The following is a 19,359-nucleotide window of genomic DNA, read 5'->3' on the forward strand; positions in this document are numbered from 1 at the left end:
ACCTCAGAATGAGGGCATACATATTACTTATATTTCACTGCAAACCCACCAAATTCCTCAGTTTGTTTTCAGGATGGAAACAAAATACCATTGGGCTACAATGTTCCCCAGAGGCCTACATGTTTGAGACCAGCATTTTTCTTTTCACCAATATTTTCAAATTGAGTTATATCAGTGGCCTTTGAGATACTGTAAAGCAAATATATTTCTGAGAAATGTTTTGAGAGAATTAAAATACACTAACAGAAACACTTCTGAGTTCCTCTGGTCAGAGAGAATCATCTTCTCCCCATACCTCTTCAGGGGTATCTTCAAGACTCTAACATGAAAGGCTTAGAGTCTAGAGGCACCATTCAGTTCAGAGGGCCATCTCCTTGCTCCCCCACTTCTCTTTCCTCACTCTGAGCTCAGGAGAGAATTTCTTGGCTGTTAGGGACTTTTTGTGGCTGCTGATAAATGCAGTTTCCTAAGTGCCTCTCAAAAGTTTTAGAACTGTGTGCAAATTCAGCATGGAACTGGCCATGGCAAGTGGGCAACAGTAGGATGTAATCAGAGCTAGTTCTCCCTTTGATCTGCTCCCTAATAGGATCTGATGTATTCTACCTACACTCAGGAGGTCACGCAGGAGATAAGGAAGAGTCTATAGCAGGAAGAAAGAAAAGGGAAGAAGAAAAGGCAGCAGAGCCGGACAGCCACTACCTTGGCCCGTTTCTTGCACAGCAGCACGACAATGCTTAGGAAGCCTGCGGCTGCAGCATAGCCCAGAGGAGTCAGGCCGCTTTCCGAGGAGGCATCCACGTTGGCCCCAAACTCCAACAGTAGGGCCACCATTTCTGTGTAACCAAGATGACACTGGACGCATAGAATTGGAGCATTATTTAAAACCTCTGTCCGGTAATTAATGTTGGCACCTCCCAAAATCAGCAGTCGGCTGACCTAGAAATAAGTGAATAAACAGAAATAATACTCACATAAGTATCAGTTATATCCTATTAGTCATCTTGTATTAAGTCCTCTGGGACCCCACAGTAAGTGCCCAGAAGCATTTAGTAACGGCTTTATTTTAAAATCTTCATTTGTTCCTTTTTCAATCCCTTGCCTTTGGAAAGGGATGTGAAATATCTCCTTTATATAAACTGCTCAGTAACTAAAGTCAACACCACCCATACTGTAGTGCTGTCAGAGTCTCCACTAAGTGAGCTGTCAGTCAGAAAAAACCCTATCAAAACAAAGGTGGTCCAAGAATGACTTACTCCCTAGAAGCAGCAGGACTTATTCTACAAATCAGAGTCATCTTATACAAGGTACAAGGTCAATAGGCTTGGTCTTCAACTCACAGAACAAAATGTAAAATATATCAAATTATCAGTAAAAGGTTAATAGGAGACAGTCTAAAGCAAGTCAAAGATCGATTAAATAGCTACTTAAATGTCCTCCTAGTTTTAGGTTTTCATAGTTAATTCTTTAATCTGACTGTAATTTATCACTTACCTTTATATTTGGAGTATAGAGATTTCGTAAAGATGCCAATGCCATGGAAAGACCCTCTGTGCTATAGGAGATCCAGAGACCTTGGAGGATGGAGGATGACACTCCAACTTTTTTACTCAAACCCTGAAAAAGAAATATAGAGACAGTCAAATCATTAGCCCAGCTAAAAAGTACCATCAGTAGTTAAGTTAGGGGCCTCTAGGTTTGTGGTACTAACAAATGAGAAGAGAGTCTTGCTCAAACAATACCCAGGCATAACAAAGCCAACCCACTGATGCAGACGAAGACTAGTCCTGCAGGAACAGGCTAACTTAAACTGTCTCCACCTTGGCAGTCTGCGGAAACAAATCTACTTAATACCTCTCTTTTCTGCTCTATCTGGATATAATCCCCCCTCCCCCCAGATCTTTTCTACTAGCCTTCTTGAATCAATCTCTTAAATTCAAGTTAGTAAAGTATACATGGTAACAGAGATAATGCAGTGTGATCACTGATCTCCATCTCATTTCCGTCCTGGACATTTGTGAAAACGGTATCTCCCAGCCTCCTTTACAGTTATGTGGGCCATGGGACTGACTCCTGGCTAATAAAATGTGGGCAGAAGTAATATGTCATGTCCAGCCTTGGCCCCAAATTCCCTGTGTGCTTCTCCACACTTTCTATTATTCCTCTTGATTGCAGGTCAGATGATCCAATGGAGGATCCTGAGGCCCTAGGAGATTTTGGAACTACTATGTGGAAGAAGCCTGCCCAATGATCTGTACTGGACTGCAACGAAAGTGAAAAATAAGCCTTTGTTAAGTCACTGAGATTGTGCAGGTTTGTTAGAGTAGCTAGCATTGCTCACCCTAACATAGCCTAAAATAATCACATCTGTTCATCCTCAGGGAAACAACATAGGTTTGATTGCCATCAGCAACAAATTTTCTCTAGTATGACTGGCCTAAGTCCCACTGTATGTACTAATGCTTGCCCTTTTACTTGGACTTCTCCAAAAGGAAGTTAGAATAAATTGTTTTTTAAAATCTCCTGCTGTGATGGCAAGATTCTCTGGCAATCTTCTTCTTCTTCTTTCTTAAGGCTGTGCAGCGTGGCTTGCAGGATCTTTGCTCCCTGACCAGGGATTGAACCTGGGGCCCCTGCAGTGGAAGTGTGGAGTCCTAACCACTGGACCGCCAGGGAATTCACAGCAATCTTCTTATTATTCTGCCAATATCTGGGTCAAGTGAGTTAAAGCAGGAAATCCTGAGGGCCACAAGATATTAATAATGAAGTTTGGGAACCACAAAGTAGATCTGAGGAGGTATTTTTTTAAAAAATTTAATCTGCTCTGTTTGCTTTGTGAGAAAGTAATGCAGTTTGATTCTTTTGTGTGTAACTGTCCAGTTTTCCCAATACCATTTATTGAAGAGGCTGTCTTTTCCCCATTGTATATTCTTGCCTCTTTTGTCATGGATTAATTGACTATATAAGTGTGGGTTCATTTTTGGGTTCTCTGTTCTGTTCCATTGATCTATGTGTCTGTTTTTGTGCCAGTACCATACTGTTTTGATTACTGTAGCTTTGTAGTATAGTTTGAAACCAGGGAGCATGATACCTCCAGCTTTGTTCTTCTTTCTCAAGATTGCTTTTGTTATTCAGGGTCTTTTGCATTTCCACACAAATTTTAGAATTATTTGTTCTAATTCTGTGAAAAATGCCTTTCATGTTTTGACAGAGATTGCACTGAATCTGTAGATTGCCTTGGGTAGTATGGTCATTTTAACAATATTAATTCTTCCAATCCATGAGTATGGTATACCTTTCCATTTGTTTGTGTAGTTTTTGATTTCTTTCATCAGTGTCTTATAGTTTTCTGGGTAGAAGTGTTTTACTGCTTTAGTTAGATATATTCCTAGGTATTTTATTTTTTTTGATGCAATTGTAAATGGGATTGTTTTCTTAAGTTCTCTTTCCAATAGTTTGTTATCAGTGTATAGAAACACAACAGGTATCTGTTCATTAATTTTGTGTCCTGCAACTTTACTGAATTAACTGATTAGTTCCAACGGTTTTTGGTAGCATCTTTAGGATTTTCTATATATAGTATCATGTCACCTGCAAACAGTGACAATTTTACATCTTCCTTTCCAATTTGGATGCCTTTTATTTCTTTTCCTTCTCTGATTCTTGTGGCTAGGACTTCCAATCTATGTTGAATAAAAGTGGTGAGAGTGGGTATCCTCGTCTTGTTCCTGATCTTAGAGGAAATGCTTTCAGCTTTTCATCACTGAGGATGATGTTGGCTATGGATTTGCCATATACGACTTTTATTATGTTGAAGTATGTTCCCTCTGTATACTCTGTTGAGACTTTTTATTATAAATCGATGTTGAATTTTGGCAAAAGCTTTTTCTGCATCTACTGAGATAATCATATGATTTTTATCCTTCATTTTGTTAATGTGGTGTAAGATGTTGATTGATTTGCAGATATTGAACCATCCTTGCATCCCTAGGATAAATCCCACTTGATCATGGTGTATGATCCTTTTTATATTATGTATTATTGAATTCGGGTTACTAATATTTTGTTGAGAACTTTTGTATCTATGTTTATCAGTGATCTGGGCTTGTCAGTTTCTTTCTTTGCGGTGTCTTTGTCTGGTTTTGGTATCAGGGTGATGCTGGCCACACAGAATGAATTTGGAAGTGCTCCTTCCTCTTCAAGTTTTTGGAACAGCTTGAGAAGGACAGGCATTAACTCTTTAAATGTTTGGTAGAATTCACCTGTGACGCTGTCTGGTCCTGGACTTTTGTTTGTTGGGAGTTTTTTTTTTTTAATTATTGATTCAATTTTCAATTTCATTACTGGTAATCAATTTGTTCATATTTTCTATTTCTTCCTTATTTAGTCTTGGGAGATTGTAAGTTCCTAGGAACTTATCTGTTTCTTCAGGTTGTCCGTTTTATTGGTGTACAATTGTTTGTAGTAATCTCTTATGCTCCTTTGTATTTCTGTGGTTATTTGTTATAACTTCTCTTTCATTTTTGATTTTATTTATTTGGGCCCTCTCTTTTTCTTCATGAGTCTGGCTAAACATTTATCAATTTTGTTTGTTTTTTCAAAGAAGCAGCTCTTGATTTCATTGATCTTTTCTATTTTGTCTATTCATTTATTTCTGCTCTGATCTTTAAGATTTCTTTTCTTCTACTAACTTTGGGTTTTGTTTGTTTGTTTTTTTCCCCAGTTCCTTTACGTGTAAGGTTAGATTGTTTGAGATTTTTCCTGTTTCCCGAGGTAGGCTTCTATCACTATAAACTTCTTTCTTAGACTTGCTTTTGCTGCATCCCATAGACTCTGGATCATTGTGTTTCCATTTTCATTTATCTCTAGATATTTTTTGATTTCCTCTTTGATTTCCTCAGTGACTCACTGGTTGTTTAGTAGTGTGTTGTTTGGAGTTCACGTGTTTGTGTTTTTTTTTTTGGCGGTATGTGGGCCTCTCACTGTTGTGGCCTCTCCCGTTGTGGAGCACAGGCTCCAGACACACAGGCTCAGCGGCCATGGCTCACAGGCCCAGCCACTCCACGGCATGTGGGATCCTCCCGGACCGGGGCACGAACCCGTGTCCCCTGCATTGGCAGGTGGACTCTCAACCACTGTGCCACCAGGGAAGGCCCCTTGTTTGTGTTTTTTGTAGTTTTTTTCCTTATAGTTGATTTGTACTCTCATACCACTGTGGTCAAAAAAGATGCTTGATATAATTCAATCTTCTTAAATTTATTGAGAACTGTTCGTGGAATAGCATGTGCTCTATTCTAGAGAATGTTCCATGTGCACTTGAAGAAAGTGTGTGTTCTGCTGTTTTTGGATGAAACGTTCTGTACATATCTATTAATTCCATAATTGTCATTTAAGCCTAGTGTTTCTTTGTTGATTTTCTGTCTGGATGATCTGTCCATTGATATGAGTGGGGTATAAAGTCCCCTACTATTATTATATTACTGTCAATTTCTCCCTTTATGTTTGTTAAAATTTGCTTTATGTATTTATGTGCTACTATGCATCCACATTTACAATTGTTACATCTTCTTGTTGGATTGATCCCTTTACTCCTTTATCATTATGTATCATTGATCCCTTTATCATTATCATTGATCCCTTTACCCTTCTTCGCTAGTCCTTGTTTTAAAGTCTATTTTGTATAAGTAATGCCAGCCCAACTTTCTTTTTGTTTCCATTTGCATGGAATACCTTTTTCTATCCCCTTACTTTCAGTCTGTGTATCTTTGAACTGAAGTGAGTCTCTTGTAGGCAGCATATATACAGGCCTTTTTTTTTTTTTTCAGTCCATTTAGCCACTCTATTCCTGCAGCTCTTTGGGACTCCCAAAAGTAATCGCCACTGGCCTTCAAAGCCAAATGCTCTGGGGACTCATCTTCCCGGTGCAGGACACCCAGGCTGGGGAGCCCGATGAGGGACTCAGACCTCTCACTCCTTTGGGAGAACTGAAGACATGTCCACACAAAAACCTGAACACTAACATTGTAAGTGTACTAAATGCCAATGAGTTATTCACTTTAATATGTCTAATTTTATTTTTAAAAAATAAAAAGAGGAAAAAAACCCCTGTATGCTATGTTCATAGCAGCGTTATTCACAACAGCCGAAAAGTGGAAACAACTGAAATGTGCAACTAGTGAATGGATAAACAAAAAGGAGTATTATTTGGCAATAAGAAGGAATCAAGTACTGATACATGCTACAAAATGGATGAACCCTAAAATCATCATGCTAAGTGAAAGAAGCCAGACATAGACAACCAGGGATTGTATGATTCCATTTATACTAGATGTCCAGAAGAGTCAAACTTATAGACAGTAGATTAGTGGTTGCCAGGAGTTGGGGGAAGCTCATGGGGAGTGACTACAAATGGACACAAGGTTTATTTTTAAGGTGATGGAAATGTACTAATAGTGGTAATAATTACACAACTCTGTAAATATACCAAATATCCAGAATTACAGACACTCAACCTCATATTTTTAAGGTGATTAATGACATCATATGTAACTTTTCATGAACAAAGATAAAATAAGGGAAATTTAAAACTAATTGGAAAGAAATATGAATTGGACTATATGTCATTGCTGACTGGCAGTTCTAAGTGGCGCTGAGTCTAAGCATTGAGTCTGTCTTTGCCTTTTCATGACCCTCAGCTGATAGGAAGTGAGAATTCTGGCAGTCTGAGAGAAGCTTAAGTCTATCAACAGGGAGCACACTGCATTTAGAGGACCCTGAAAACTGCAGCATCAGGAAAACCATGGTCCGAGTCCACATTCTTCAGCTTGCAGTCATGTCATCACCACATGCTATACACCCAAGTATTTATGGCCTGAATCACACACGGAGCCAGTCTTATCTCAGGCAACCATGTTGTCTGCAGCAACATAAGATAAAACTGTGTCAGTGACAGGAGTGTAGGGTTTAAGTGTAGGTCTCTATGACAGGCTGGTGGTTGCCAGAGAGGAGGGGGTTGTGGGGAGGATGAAGTAGGTGAAGGGATCAAGAGGTACAAACGTCTGGTTATAAAATAAATTAAGCCATGGGGATATAAAAAAAATAAATAAATGTAGATCTCCCTGTAGTGGATAAAGTCGCAGGGGATCAAATGAAACTTCGTATCATTTACCTGTTTCATGTGGTATGTATTTTATGGTGCATTTTATGGTGCAGGGCACAAAGACAGACCTCATCTTCGTTGCAGCCGATCCTAGGCAGGGGGTGATGACCAATGTTCAAGCGTTTAAAGCAGTGATGCTTAATGGGTAAGTTACTTTCCCGTCTAATTGAAGGGTACTCATCTTACAGTTTGTAGAAGTAGCAGATACTTTTTGGTCCACTTGAAATTGGAATGAGACACCTTTCCTGTTAAAAGAGTCTCATTCTGCTCTCATTAGGTAAGGTCATTTTTGGTAGAGTGATTTATTAATAAGACAATTATGATTCAAATAAAGGACCTGTCACTGTGGGTTTTACTTCTGTCCATCTGATGAAAAGGCTTCTCTAGCTGTGTACTTATATACTGGGAAGAATTTGCTAGGCTCCTGAAGTTGCCCTTAATGCCATTTTTCTCTCTGAAGAGAACAGAACTGTTTTATCTTCAACAGTATCTCTTGGGTCCTCAAGCCAGAGGACTATTTAAGATCTCTGTATTTCTCAATCTGGGAGCAGCAAAAGTGGTCTGAAGAGATTGTAGGGATTGTAGGTGGCAGATGAAATAGCAAGCTGTGGGCTAGGAAAATCAGGAAAACAAATTTTTTCCTTGACTTCTGTCCTTTGCCCCACAACTGATATCTAGACAATAAATTCCTTGAGATTAGGGGCTGTATATTTTTGGTTTGTGTATCCCTAGTACCTAGTACAATGCCTCAGTAAGCACTGAATAAACAAATGAATGCATACAAGCACAAACAGATGAATTACGTGCCCTTCTCTGGGTCCTCCACTCCAGCCGTGTGGATGTTGGGACAGGGAGGCTGATGCTTGGAGTCCTTAAATGTTTTGAAACTACTGCGAAAAACTGGGATTATAATTTGAAGAGGGAATGGGGGAAGTAGCTTAAAGGAAGGTTATAGTTGGTTCTAGACAAAGAGTTTGAAAATCACAGCACCAGGAATATTAAAATCTTCACTAAAACAATTATGAGAACACTGAGAGAGTAAACTCCTCTCAGCGATTTTTTTTAGACATTGTGAAAACCTGCAACTAATGCTACAACGTGACTCTTCTCAGGAGATGGTGGGTCATATATGGAGTACACATGTGTATGTGTATATGCTTCTTACCTAAATGATTATATATGTACCTTTCCTGGAAAGCCTAGCAATCCACTAAACTGGGAGATGACAAATGTGGCTTTCTTTCAAAGTCCTAGGGAGGAACGGGTCAGAAATTTTAGGAGATGGACCAATTTTGCAACAAACTGATTTCAGAAAGCAGGGGCCACACTGACACAACAGTAGCTTCATACACACAGTGTTAAGGAAAGCCTGATGGAAATGGAAAGAAAAACACCTCCAACTTCTTTAATTACCTTAAAAATGTGTGCTTTGAGGATGTGATGTCCCAGTTCAATTGTCTGCTGTCGGTTTAGTTTTCCCTCTTGGCGGGAAAACCAGAAGGCAAGTAATGTGTGACCACTCCTGCCAAAAAAAAAGACCCATTTTAGAAAATTTAATGCTCCATTTCTCCTTTGGGTGGACGACTGTTCAGGTCTAGCCATACCTCCAATGAAACTCTGTCTCATTCAACCAGTTTCTTAGGGAAGGGCACCTGCTATTGGGCAAATAACGGGCAGTGAACGGTTCCTAGCTTTTACCGGTCCTTTACCCAAATCACATGTGTGAATATCACAGAATGTCATTTCTAGTTGGCTTACACCCATCCCACACATAGATGGCATTAAAAGATCCACTTTTATTTTCTGTCTCTGTCAACTCCTCTTATTTCACCCATGCTTTAAAAGTCAGGATCCTGCTTCCTCAGGATCTCGGTTTTGGTCCTAGTGTGTCTTCTGGATTTAGCTCATCCATCCTCAGAGCCTTCGCCACCACCTAAACCCTATTATCTTTTTCTCTATCTAGATGTTTCAGCTTTAGATCAATATACATCAACTGTCTACTGGATTTCTCTACCTAGAGGTCCTATAGTACCTTAAACTCAACATGTCCCAAACTGGATTAACAACCTCTTCCCCAAGTGAAGTCTTCTCTGATCAGCCTCTACCAAGCCTCTATCCTTTCTCTCTAACATTTTCTCCCAGCCGAGAACACAGCACTCTGTCTTTGGTGCAATCATCATCGGTTGTATATGCCTTTAGTACAGTGTCTACCACACTCTTACATGCTCTCTCCTCTACTAGACTGTAGGTTTCCTGATGGCATCATTCTCACCCCCCATCTCCTCGTCAACAGATCCCCAATCTGCTCATGAAAGAGAAAACCCTTTTCTCTGCCTCTTCATGTTGTCTTATCTGCCCAGGATGCTCAGTACTGCCACAGCCCTCCTGTAATCACGTGGTCAGCTGGCCTGAAGACAAAGCCAACAAAAAGGCTAAGCTAGGAAAACTGCTGAAAAATAGAGCCTGTGTCCTGACTGTACGGCATCAGAAGCGGCCCTAATTTTGGACTGCTTGTTATATGAAGTGATAAATTTCTTTATTGTTTAATCCATTTGAGTTGATGTTTCCTATTTCTTCCAGCTCAAAGCATACTAATGATGTATGCCTTTAAGTGTGAATGTATATATGTATATGTGTATGTATGTAAGGTATGTGTATGCATGCAGGATTCTGTATGTTTATTTACATTTATGACAGAAATCCCGAGTTGTTTATACTCTCCACAGTGCCAAACATTGTGTATTGCACATAAAAATTCTCAATAAAATTTTCTGGGGGGCTTCCCTGGTGGTGCAGTGGTTAAGAATACACCTGTCAATGCACGAGACACAGGTTTGAGCCCTGGTCCGGGAAGATCCCACATGCCACAGAGTAACAAAGCCAGTGTACTACAAATAGTGAGCCCGTGCTCTAGAGCTCACATGCCACAACTACCGAAGCCCGCACGCCTAGAGCCCGTACTCCGCAACAAGAGAAGCCACTGCAGTGAGAAGCTTACGCACCGCAATGAAGAGTAGCCTCCGCTCGCCGCAACTAGAGAAAGCCCGCGCACAGCAACGAAGACCCAACACAGCCAAAAATAAAACAAATAAATAGATAAATTTATTAAAAAAATTTTTTTTGGAAGCAAGATCAGACATTAAAGAAAGGATACTGGGTCACCTTTGGGCTGTGCCTTCTTACCACATTTGCTGTAGTCTGTAGGAACTGTGACACTTAGAACTGTCTCTCTACTCCCCAACCAGGTTAGTGTCAGCGGAGTTCTCTATGCTACTGACAACACAACTCTTTTACTCCTTTCACTTGAAGTGTCATAGAGGAGGAAAATCAAACTATTATCTCAGTTTCAAGCCTAATGAATTAATCAAACAAGGAAAAACAGCAAATGAATTTTTGTTGGTGACTCTTCGCTGAGAAGAGGCCCAAATGTCTACTGGACGATTTTCTCTCATATTTAACACTGGCTACTCTGCCAGGTTTAACATGTGAAGATGTCTAATACTGAAGTCTGAAAAACAAACATATCCTTCCTTCCTTCTTCCTTTCCTTCCTCCCTCCCTTTTTTTTAAGCTTCAGTAAAGAACTTGGAGAACAGAGGATGGGACAGTTCCCATCTTAGGTAGGAATCATCCTATAAAACTTTAAAAAGAATTTCTACCATGTTCTAACCTTCGGCTTCATAGAATTTCTGAATTCTAGTGGATACCAGGTCATCTTACTTGATCAGACAAGACTAACCATAAAGGAAAGAAAGTTATTTAATTGAGAGAATGTCTCAGACAACTGTATCTTGTATGGAATTATCAGTGTCATCTGAAGATATGAGCCCAGGGTTGTTTCACACTCACAAAATCTAGAAATTGCTACTGAACTTTTATATATCCCTTGAAAGCCCAATGTAGTTGGTAGGCTATTTTAACAGAACTTAATGAGAACCATTTCTAAAAGTTCCCTATCTCAAGTTCTCAAAATCCTAACCAGTTATTAACAATGAAATTATTGTAGCCTCCCTGGTGTAAGAATTATTACATTAAGCGTCTCATCCATGGCTGTACATAGTGACTAGAACTCCTGAATACGATCCACCACTTACGCTTCAGGTCATTAATGAGTATCCATGCCGGTGAGAAATAAGGATAAAGCTCATGGCTGACAAGGATATGAATTGTCAGTTAGACACAGAACTGACTTGCCCTAGTGCATTTACTTTACTACCGTGACTAGGACACCCTGGGAAGATGCTTCCATCTCTCTAGTGTGCATTTCAGCCAGCTACAGAGGACAGTGCTTGCTTTTGTTATTGTTGATCAGGCACTGAGGAGAAACAGCAAGCCATATGGGTCAAGGAAAAGATGAAGGTGACAACACTAGTTTATTTCTTTTTGGATACAAGCATATTACATTATTCATAAAAGAATGATTCTGATCAGTTCACTGGACTCAAAGCTTATGGTGTTTAAGACACAAAAGGTAAAACAGCAATTTCCATTACATGCTGGCATTTCCATTTGTACCTTACTATTTTTTTTTAACACCTTTATTGGAATATAATAGCCTTACAATGATGTGTCAGTTTCTGTTGTATAATAAAGTGAATCCGCTATACATATACATATATCCCCACATCTCCTCCCTCTTGTGTCTCCCTCCCACCCTCCCTATCCCACCCCTCGAGGTGGACACAAAGCACCAAGCTGATCTCCCTGTGCTATGAGGCTGCTTCCCACTAGCTATCTGTTTTACATTTGGTAGTATATATATATCCATGCCACTCTCTCACTTCGCCTCAGCTTACCCTTCACCCTCCCTGTGTCCTCAAGTCTATTCTCTACGTCTTTATTCCTGTCCTGCCCTTAGGCTCAGCAGAACCATTTTTTTTTTTAAGATTCCATATATATGTGTTAGCATATGCTATTTGTTTTTCTCTTTCTGACTTACTTCACTCTGTATGACAGTCTCTAGGTCCATCCACCTCACTACAAATAACTCAATTTCGTTTCTTTTTATGGCTGAGTAATATTCCATTGTATATATGTGTCACATCTTCTTTATGCATTTATCTGTCGATGGACACTTAGGTTGCTTCCATGTCCCGGCTATTGCAGATAGAGCTGCAATGAACAATGTGGTACATGACTCTTTCTGAATTATGGTTTTCTCAGGGTATATGCCCAGTACTGGGATTGCTGGGTCGTATGGTAGTTCTATTTTTAGTTTTTTAAGGAACCTCTATACTGTTCTCCATACTGGCTGTATCAATTTACATTCCCACCAACAGTGCAAGAGGGTTCCCTCTTCTCCACACCGTCTCCAGCATTTATTGTTTGTAGATTTTTTGATGATGGCCATTCTGACAGGTGTGAGGTGATACCTCATTGTAGTTTTGATTTGCATTTCTCTAATGATTAGTGATGTTGACCAACCTGTCATAAGTTTGTTGGCAATCTGTATATCTTCTTTGGAGAAATGTCTTAGGTTTTCTGCCCATTTTTGGATTGGGTTGTTTTTTTTGTTTTGTTTTGTTTTTTATTTATTTGTGGTATGCGGGCCTCTCACTGTTGTGGCCTCTCCCGTTGTGGAGCACAGGCTCCGGACGCGCAGGCTCAGCAGCCATGGCTCATGGGCCCAGCCGCTCCACGGCATGTGGGATCTTCCCGGACCGGGGCACGAACCCGTGTCCCCTGCATCGGCAGGCGGACTCTCAACCACTGCGCCACCAGGGAAGCCCGGGTTGTTTGTTCTTTTGATATTGAGCTGCATGAGCTGTTTGTATATTTTGGGGATTAATCCTTTGTCAGTTGCTTCCTTTGCAAATATTTTCTCCCATTCTGAGGGTTGTCTTTTCGTCTTCTTTATGGTTTCCTTTGCTGTGCAAAAGCTTTTAAGTTTCCTTAGGTCCCATTTGTTTATTTTTATTTCTATTTCTCTAGCAGGTGGGTCAAAAAGGATCTTGCTGTGATTTAGGTCACAGAGTGTTCTGCCTATGTTTTCCTCTAAAGAATTTTATAGTGTCTGGCCTTACATTTACGTCTTTAATCCATTTTGAGTTTATTTTTGTGTATGGTGTTAGGGAGTGTTCTAATTTCATTCTTTCACATGTAGCTGTCCAGTTTTCCCAGCACCACTTATTGAAGAGGCTGTCTTTTCTCCATTGTATATTCTTGCCTCCTTTATCAAAGATAAGGTGACCATATGTGCGTGGGTTTATCTCTGGGCTTTCTATCCTGTTCCATTGATCTATATTTCTGTTTCCGTGCCAGTACCATACTGTCTTGCTGACTGTAGCTTTGTAGTATAGTCTGAAGTCAGGGAGCCTGGTTCCTCCAGATCCATTTTTCTTTCTCAAGATTGCTCTGGCTATTTGGGGTCTTTTGTGTTTCCATACAAATTGTGAAATTTTTTGTTCTAGTTCTGTGAAAAATGCCATTGGTAGTTTGATAGGGATTGTACTGAATCTGTAGATTGCTTTGGGTAGTACAGTCATTTTCACAATGTTGATTCTTCCAACCAAGAACATGGTATATCTCACCATCTGTTTCTATCATCTTTAATTCCTTTCATCAGTGTCTTATAGTTTTCTGCATACAGGTCTTTTGTCTCCTTAGGTAGGTTTATTCCTAGGTATTTTATTCTTTTTGTTGCAATGGTAAATGGGAGTGTTTCTTTAATATCTCTTTCAGATTTTTCATCATTAGTGTATAGGAATGCAAGAGATTTCTGTGCATTAATTTTGTATCCTGCTACTCTACCAAATTCATTGATTAGCTCTAGTAGTTTTCTGGTACCATCTTTAGGATTCTCTATGTATAGTATCATGTCATCTGAAAACATTGACAGTTTTACTTCTTCTTTTCCTATTTGGATTCCTTTTATTTCTTTGCCGTCTCTGATTGCTGTGGCTAAAACTCCCAAAACTATGTTGAATAATAGTGGTGAGAGTAGGCAACCTTGTCTTGTTTCCGATCTTAGTGGAAATGGTTTCAGTTTTTCACCATTGAAAATGATGCTGGCTGTGGGTTTGTCATATATGGCCTTCATTATGTTGAGGTAAGTTCCCTATATGCCTATTTTCTGGAGGGTTTTTATCATAAATGGGTGTTGAATTTTGTCAAAAGCTTTTTCTGCATCTATTGAGATGATTATATGGTTCTCCTTCAATTTGTTAATATGGTGTATCACATCGATTGATTTGCATATATTGAAGAATCCTTGCATTCCTGTGATAAACCCCACTTGATCAAGGTGTATGATCCTTTTAATGTGCTGTTGGATTCTGTTTGCTAGTATTTTCTTGAGGATTTTTGCATCTATGTTCATCAGTGATATTGGCCTGTAGTTTTCTCTTTTAGTGACATCTCTGTCTGGTTTTGGTATCAGGGTGATGGTGGTCTCATAGAATGAGTTTGGGAGTGTTCGTCCCTCTGCTATATTTTGGAAGAGTTTGAGAAGGATATGTGTTAGCTATTCTCTAAATGTTTGAGAGAATTCGCCTGTGAAGCCATCTTTTTTTAATTTTTTTAATCACAGTCTCAATTTCAGTGCTTCTGATTGGTCTGTTTCTATTTTCTATTTCTTCCTGGTTCAGTCTCGGAAGGTTGTGCTTTTCTAAGAATTTGTCCATGTCTTCCAGGTTGTCCATTTTATTGGCATATAGTTGCTTGTAGTAATTTCTCATGATCCTTTGTATTTCTGAAGTGTCAGTTGTTACTTCTCCTTTTTCATTTCTAATTCTATTTGAGTCTTTTCCCTTTTTTTCTTGATGAGTCTGGCTAAGAGTTTATCAATTTTGCTTACCTTCTCAAAGAGCCAGGTTTTAGTTTTACTGATCTTTGCTATCGTTTCCTTCATTTCTTTTTCATTTATTTCTGATCTGATCTTTATGATTTCTTTCCTTCTGCTAAGTTTGACGTGTTTTTGTCCTTCTTTCTCTAATTGCTTTAGGTGTAAGGTTAGGTTGTTTATTTGAGATGTTTCTTGTTTCTTGAGGTAGGATTGTATTGCTATAAACTTCCCTCTTAAAACTGCTTTTGCTGCGTCCCATAGGTTGTGGGTCATCGTGTTTTTGTTGTCTTTTGTCTCTAGGTATTTTTTGATTTTCTCTTTGTGATTTCTTCAGTGATCTCTTGGTTATTTAGTAGTGTATTGTTTAGCCTCCATGTGTTTGTATTTTTTACAGGTTTTTTTCCCTGTAATTGATATCCAGTCTTATAGTGTTGTGGTCAGAAAAGATACTTGATATAATTTCAAATTTCTTAAAGTTACCAAGGCTTGATTTGTGACCCAAGATATGATCCTGGAGAATGGTCCATGAGCACTTGAGAAGAAAGTGTATTCTGTTGTTTTGGGATGGAATGTCCTCTAAATATCAATTAAGTCCATCTTGTTGAATGTGTCATTTAAAGCTTGTGTTTTCTTATTTATTTTCTTTTTGGATGATCTGTCCACTGGTGAAAGTGGGGTGTTAAAGTCCCCTATTATGACTGTGTTACTGTCGATTTCCCTTTTATGGCTGTTAGGATTTGCCTTATGTATTGAGGTGCTCCTATGTTGGGTGCATAAATATTTACAATTGTTATATCTTCTTCTTGGACTGATCCCTTGATCATTCTGTAGTGGCCTTCTTTGTCTCTTGTAATAGTCTTTATTTTAAAGTTTGTCTGATATGAGAACTGCTGCTCCAGCTTTTTTTTGATGTCCATTTGCATGGAATATTTTTTTTAATCCCCTCACTTTCAGTCTGTATGTGACCGCAGGTCTGAAGTGGGTCTCTTGTAGACAGCATATATATGGGTCTTGTTTTTGTATCCATTCAGCCAGTCTATACCTTTTGGTTGGAGCATTTAATTCATTTACATTTAAGGTAGTTATCGATATGTATGTTCCTATTACCATTTTCTTAATTGTCTTGGGTTTGTTATTGTAGGCCTTTTCCTTCTCTTGTCTTTCCTGCCTAGAGAAGTTCCTTTAGCATTTGTTGTAAAGTGGGTTTGGTGGTGCTGAATTCTCTTAGCTTTTGCTTGTCTGTAAAGGTTTTAATTTCTCCATCGAATCTGAATGAGATCCTTGCTGGGTAGAGTAATCTTGGTTGGAGGTTTTTCCCTTTCATCACTTTAAATATGTCCTGCCACTCCCTTCTGGCTTGCAGAGTTTCTGCTGAAAGATCAGCTGTTAACTTCATGGGGATTCCCTTGTATGTTATTTGTTGCTTTTCCCTTGCTGCTTTTAATATTTTTTCTTTGCATTTAATTTTTGATAGTTTGATTAATATGTGTCTTGGCGTGCTTCTCCTTGGATTTATCCTGTATGGGACTCTCTGTGCTTCCTGGACTTGATTGACTATCTCCTTTCCCATATTAGGGAAGTTTTCAACTATAATCTTTTCAAATATTTTCTCAGTCCCTTTCTTTTTCTCTTCTTCTTCTGGGACCCCTATAATTCAAATATTGGTTCGTTTAATGTTGTCTCAAAGGTCTCTGAGACGGTGCTCAATTCTTTTCATTCTTTTTTCTTTATTCTGCTCTGCAGTAGTTATTTCCACTATTTTATCTTCCAGGTTACTTATCCATTCTTCTGCCTCAGTTATTCTGCTATTGATTCCTTCTAGAGAACTTTTAATTTCATTTATTGTGTTGTTCATCATTGTTTGTTTCCTCTTTAGTTCTGCTAGGTCCTTGTTAAATGTTTCTTGTATTTTCTCCATTCTATTTCTGAGATTTTGGATCATCTTTACTATCATTACTCTGAATTCTTCTTCAGGTAGACTGCCTATTTCCTCTTCATTTGTTTGGTCTGGTGGGTTTTTACTTTGCTCCTTCATCTGCTGCGTATTTCTTTGTCTTCTCATTTTGCTTAATGTACTGTGTTTGGTGTCTCCTTTTCAGAGGCTGCAGGTTCGTAGTTCCTGTTGTTTTTGGTGTCTGCCCCCAGTGGGTAAGGTTGGTTCAGTGGGTTGTGTAGGCTTCCTGGTGGAGTGGATAGCGCCTGTGTTCTGGTGGATGAGGCTGGATCTTGTCTTTCTGGTGGGCAGGACCACATCTGGTGGTGTGTTTTGGGGTATCTGTGAACTTACTATGATTTTAGGCAGCCTCTCTGCTAATGGGTGGGGTTGTGTTCCTGTCTTGCTAATTGTTTGGCATGGGGTGTCCAGTACTGTAGCTTGCTGGTCGTTGTGTGTAGCTGGGTCTAAGCGTTGAGATCGAGATCTCTGGGAGAGCTCTCGCTCATTGATATTACGAGGGGACAGGAGGCTTCTGGTGGACCAATGTCCTGAACTCAGCTCTCCCATCTCAGAGACTCAGGTCTGACACCTGGCCAGAGAACCAAGACCCTGTCAGCCACTTGGCTCAGAAGAAAAAAAAGAAAAATAAATAAAATAAAGTTATTAAAATAAAAAAATTACTAAAAATTAAAAAGTAATAAAAAAGAAAAGAAAGAAGAGAGCAACGAAACCAAAAAACAAATCCACCAATGATAACAAGTGCTAAAAACTATACTTAAAAAAACAAAAAAACATGGACAGACAGAACCCTAGCACAAATGGTAAAAGAAAGCTATACAGACAAAATCACACAAAGAAGCATACACATACACACAAAAAGAGAAAAAGGAAAAATATATATATATAAAGGAAGAAAGCAACCAAATCAATAAACAAATCTGCCAATGATAATCAGCTGTAAATACTAAACTAAGATAAACATAAAACTAGAAATGAATTAGATGCAGAAAGCAAACGCCAAGTCTACAGTTGCTCCCAAAGTCCACCGCCTCAATTTTGGGATGATTCATTGTCTATTCAGTTATTCTACAGATGCAGGTACATCAGGTTGATTGTGGAGATGTAATCTGCTGCTCCTGAGGCTGCATAGAGAGATTTCCCTTTCTCTTCTTTGTTCACACAGCTCCTGCAGTTCAGCTTTGGATATGGCCCTGCCTCTGCGTGTAGGTCGTCTGAAGGTGTCTTTTTGGAAGTCTGAGGTCTTCTGCCAGCGTTCAGTAGGTGTTCTGTAGGAGTTGTTCCACATGTAGATGTATTTTTGATGTTTGTGGGGAGGAAGGCAATCTCCGTATCTTACTCGTCCACCACCTTGAAGGTCCCTCCCCTGTACCTTACTATTCTGACAAAATATGATGTCACTGGCTAATCCATAGTCTGAATGTGCCTATATGTGGAGTTGTCTATTTATGTCTATTGTCAAAGTTGTCATTTATGTCTATTTTTCTTATTATTTGCTCACTCCCAAACCTTTTTTTTTTTTAAGAATACAACATTTGAACATTTATTTAACTTTCTTTTATACTTATTTAGGGCTATAAATTTCAAATATAACACTTCTAATTTTTTGTTTACATCAATGAAGATGGCAAGTGTTAACCAAAACAAGTCCCTGCAAAGTCACATGACCAAGGGCTTGGCTACAAGAACGAACAAAGAATTAAAGTCCATGATGCAATTTACCAGACAACGATACAGAGATGAGTTTGCAAGAAGCTAGCATTCTGGCTGGAGTGGTGGATGGAGCAGAGTGGGCACTGATTGTGGTATGTGCTACAAAGAAGTACAAATATAAAATACATTACTATGAGTCCATTTCTGAAAATAAACATGAACCAGGCAATATGCTGTTTCGTATACATCATTTCATTTACTTCCCACAACACCACAAATAAGTAAATATCATTATCCCCATTTTACAGATATTAGATATAAAAATCAGAGAGGGGAAGTGACTCCACTAAGACAGCACAGTAAGTGACAGAACCCAGATTCCATCCCAGGTCTATCTGATTACCAAGCTTGTGCTCTGAACCTCTTGACTGCTACTGAGTTCCTGAAATTAAATGTAACAGTGATTCTGAGGAGAGAGAGGGAATTGAAAGTCTTCCTGCAAGAGAAATCCTTTGTCTCTGGGTCCTGGAAGTTTGAGTGTGATGCTGATAGGTAGGAAAATAGGAAAGTGGGGAAAGGCGTAGAAGATGGAGGGAACAGAATGAATGAACATATAAAGGCAAATTTTTACAATCCCAGAGGATGTATGGGGAGAAACAAGTCAACTGCTTTGGCTTCCCAGGAAAGTTAAGATTCTGGGCTGAGGAGTCGGTATTCAACACCACAGGCAACAGGGAGGCACTGAAGCCAAACCTTATTCCTTTTGACTCCTAGCCTCACCATTCTCTAAGATCACCAGGAGCCTCTTAATTGG

At 39.2% G+C, this 19,359-nt stretch overlaps 1 protein-coding gene across 9 annotated transcripts in view; it reads right to left on the minus strand.

Annotated features, from left to right (window-relative positions):
* The window catches only part of TANC2 (tetratricopeptide repeat, ankyrin repeat and coiled-coil containing 2), a 358,600-nt gene that overhangs the window by 34,174 nt on the left and 305,067 nt on the right, over positions 1-19,359 (minus strand). For all 9 annotated transcript variants that reach the window (XM_027081267.1, XM_027081266.1, XM_027081261.1 and 6 more), the window contains 3 exons: positions 8,570-8,678; positions 1,492-1,614; positions 700-936 (listed from right to left, as the gene is read on the minus strand). In XM_027081267.1, coding sequence (XP_026937068.1) covers positions 700-936; positions 1,492-1,614; positions 8,570-8,678 — 469 coding nt within the window. The remainder of the gene's footprint in view (positions 1-699; positions 937-1,491; positions 1,615-8,569; positions 8,679-19,359) is intronic.

Source organism: Aethalodelphis obliquidens, unplaced genomic scaffold (genome assembly GCF_003676395.1).
Source record: "Aethalodelphis obliquidens isolate GAN/ISIS:26980383/991018 unplaced genomic scaffold, ASM367639v1 scaffold44, whole genome shotgun sequence".
In the NCBI taxonomy this organism is placed as follows: Eukaryota; Metazoa; Chordata; class Mammalia; order Artiodactyla; family Delphinidae; genus Aethalodelphis; species Aethalodelphis obliquidens.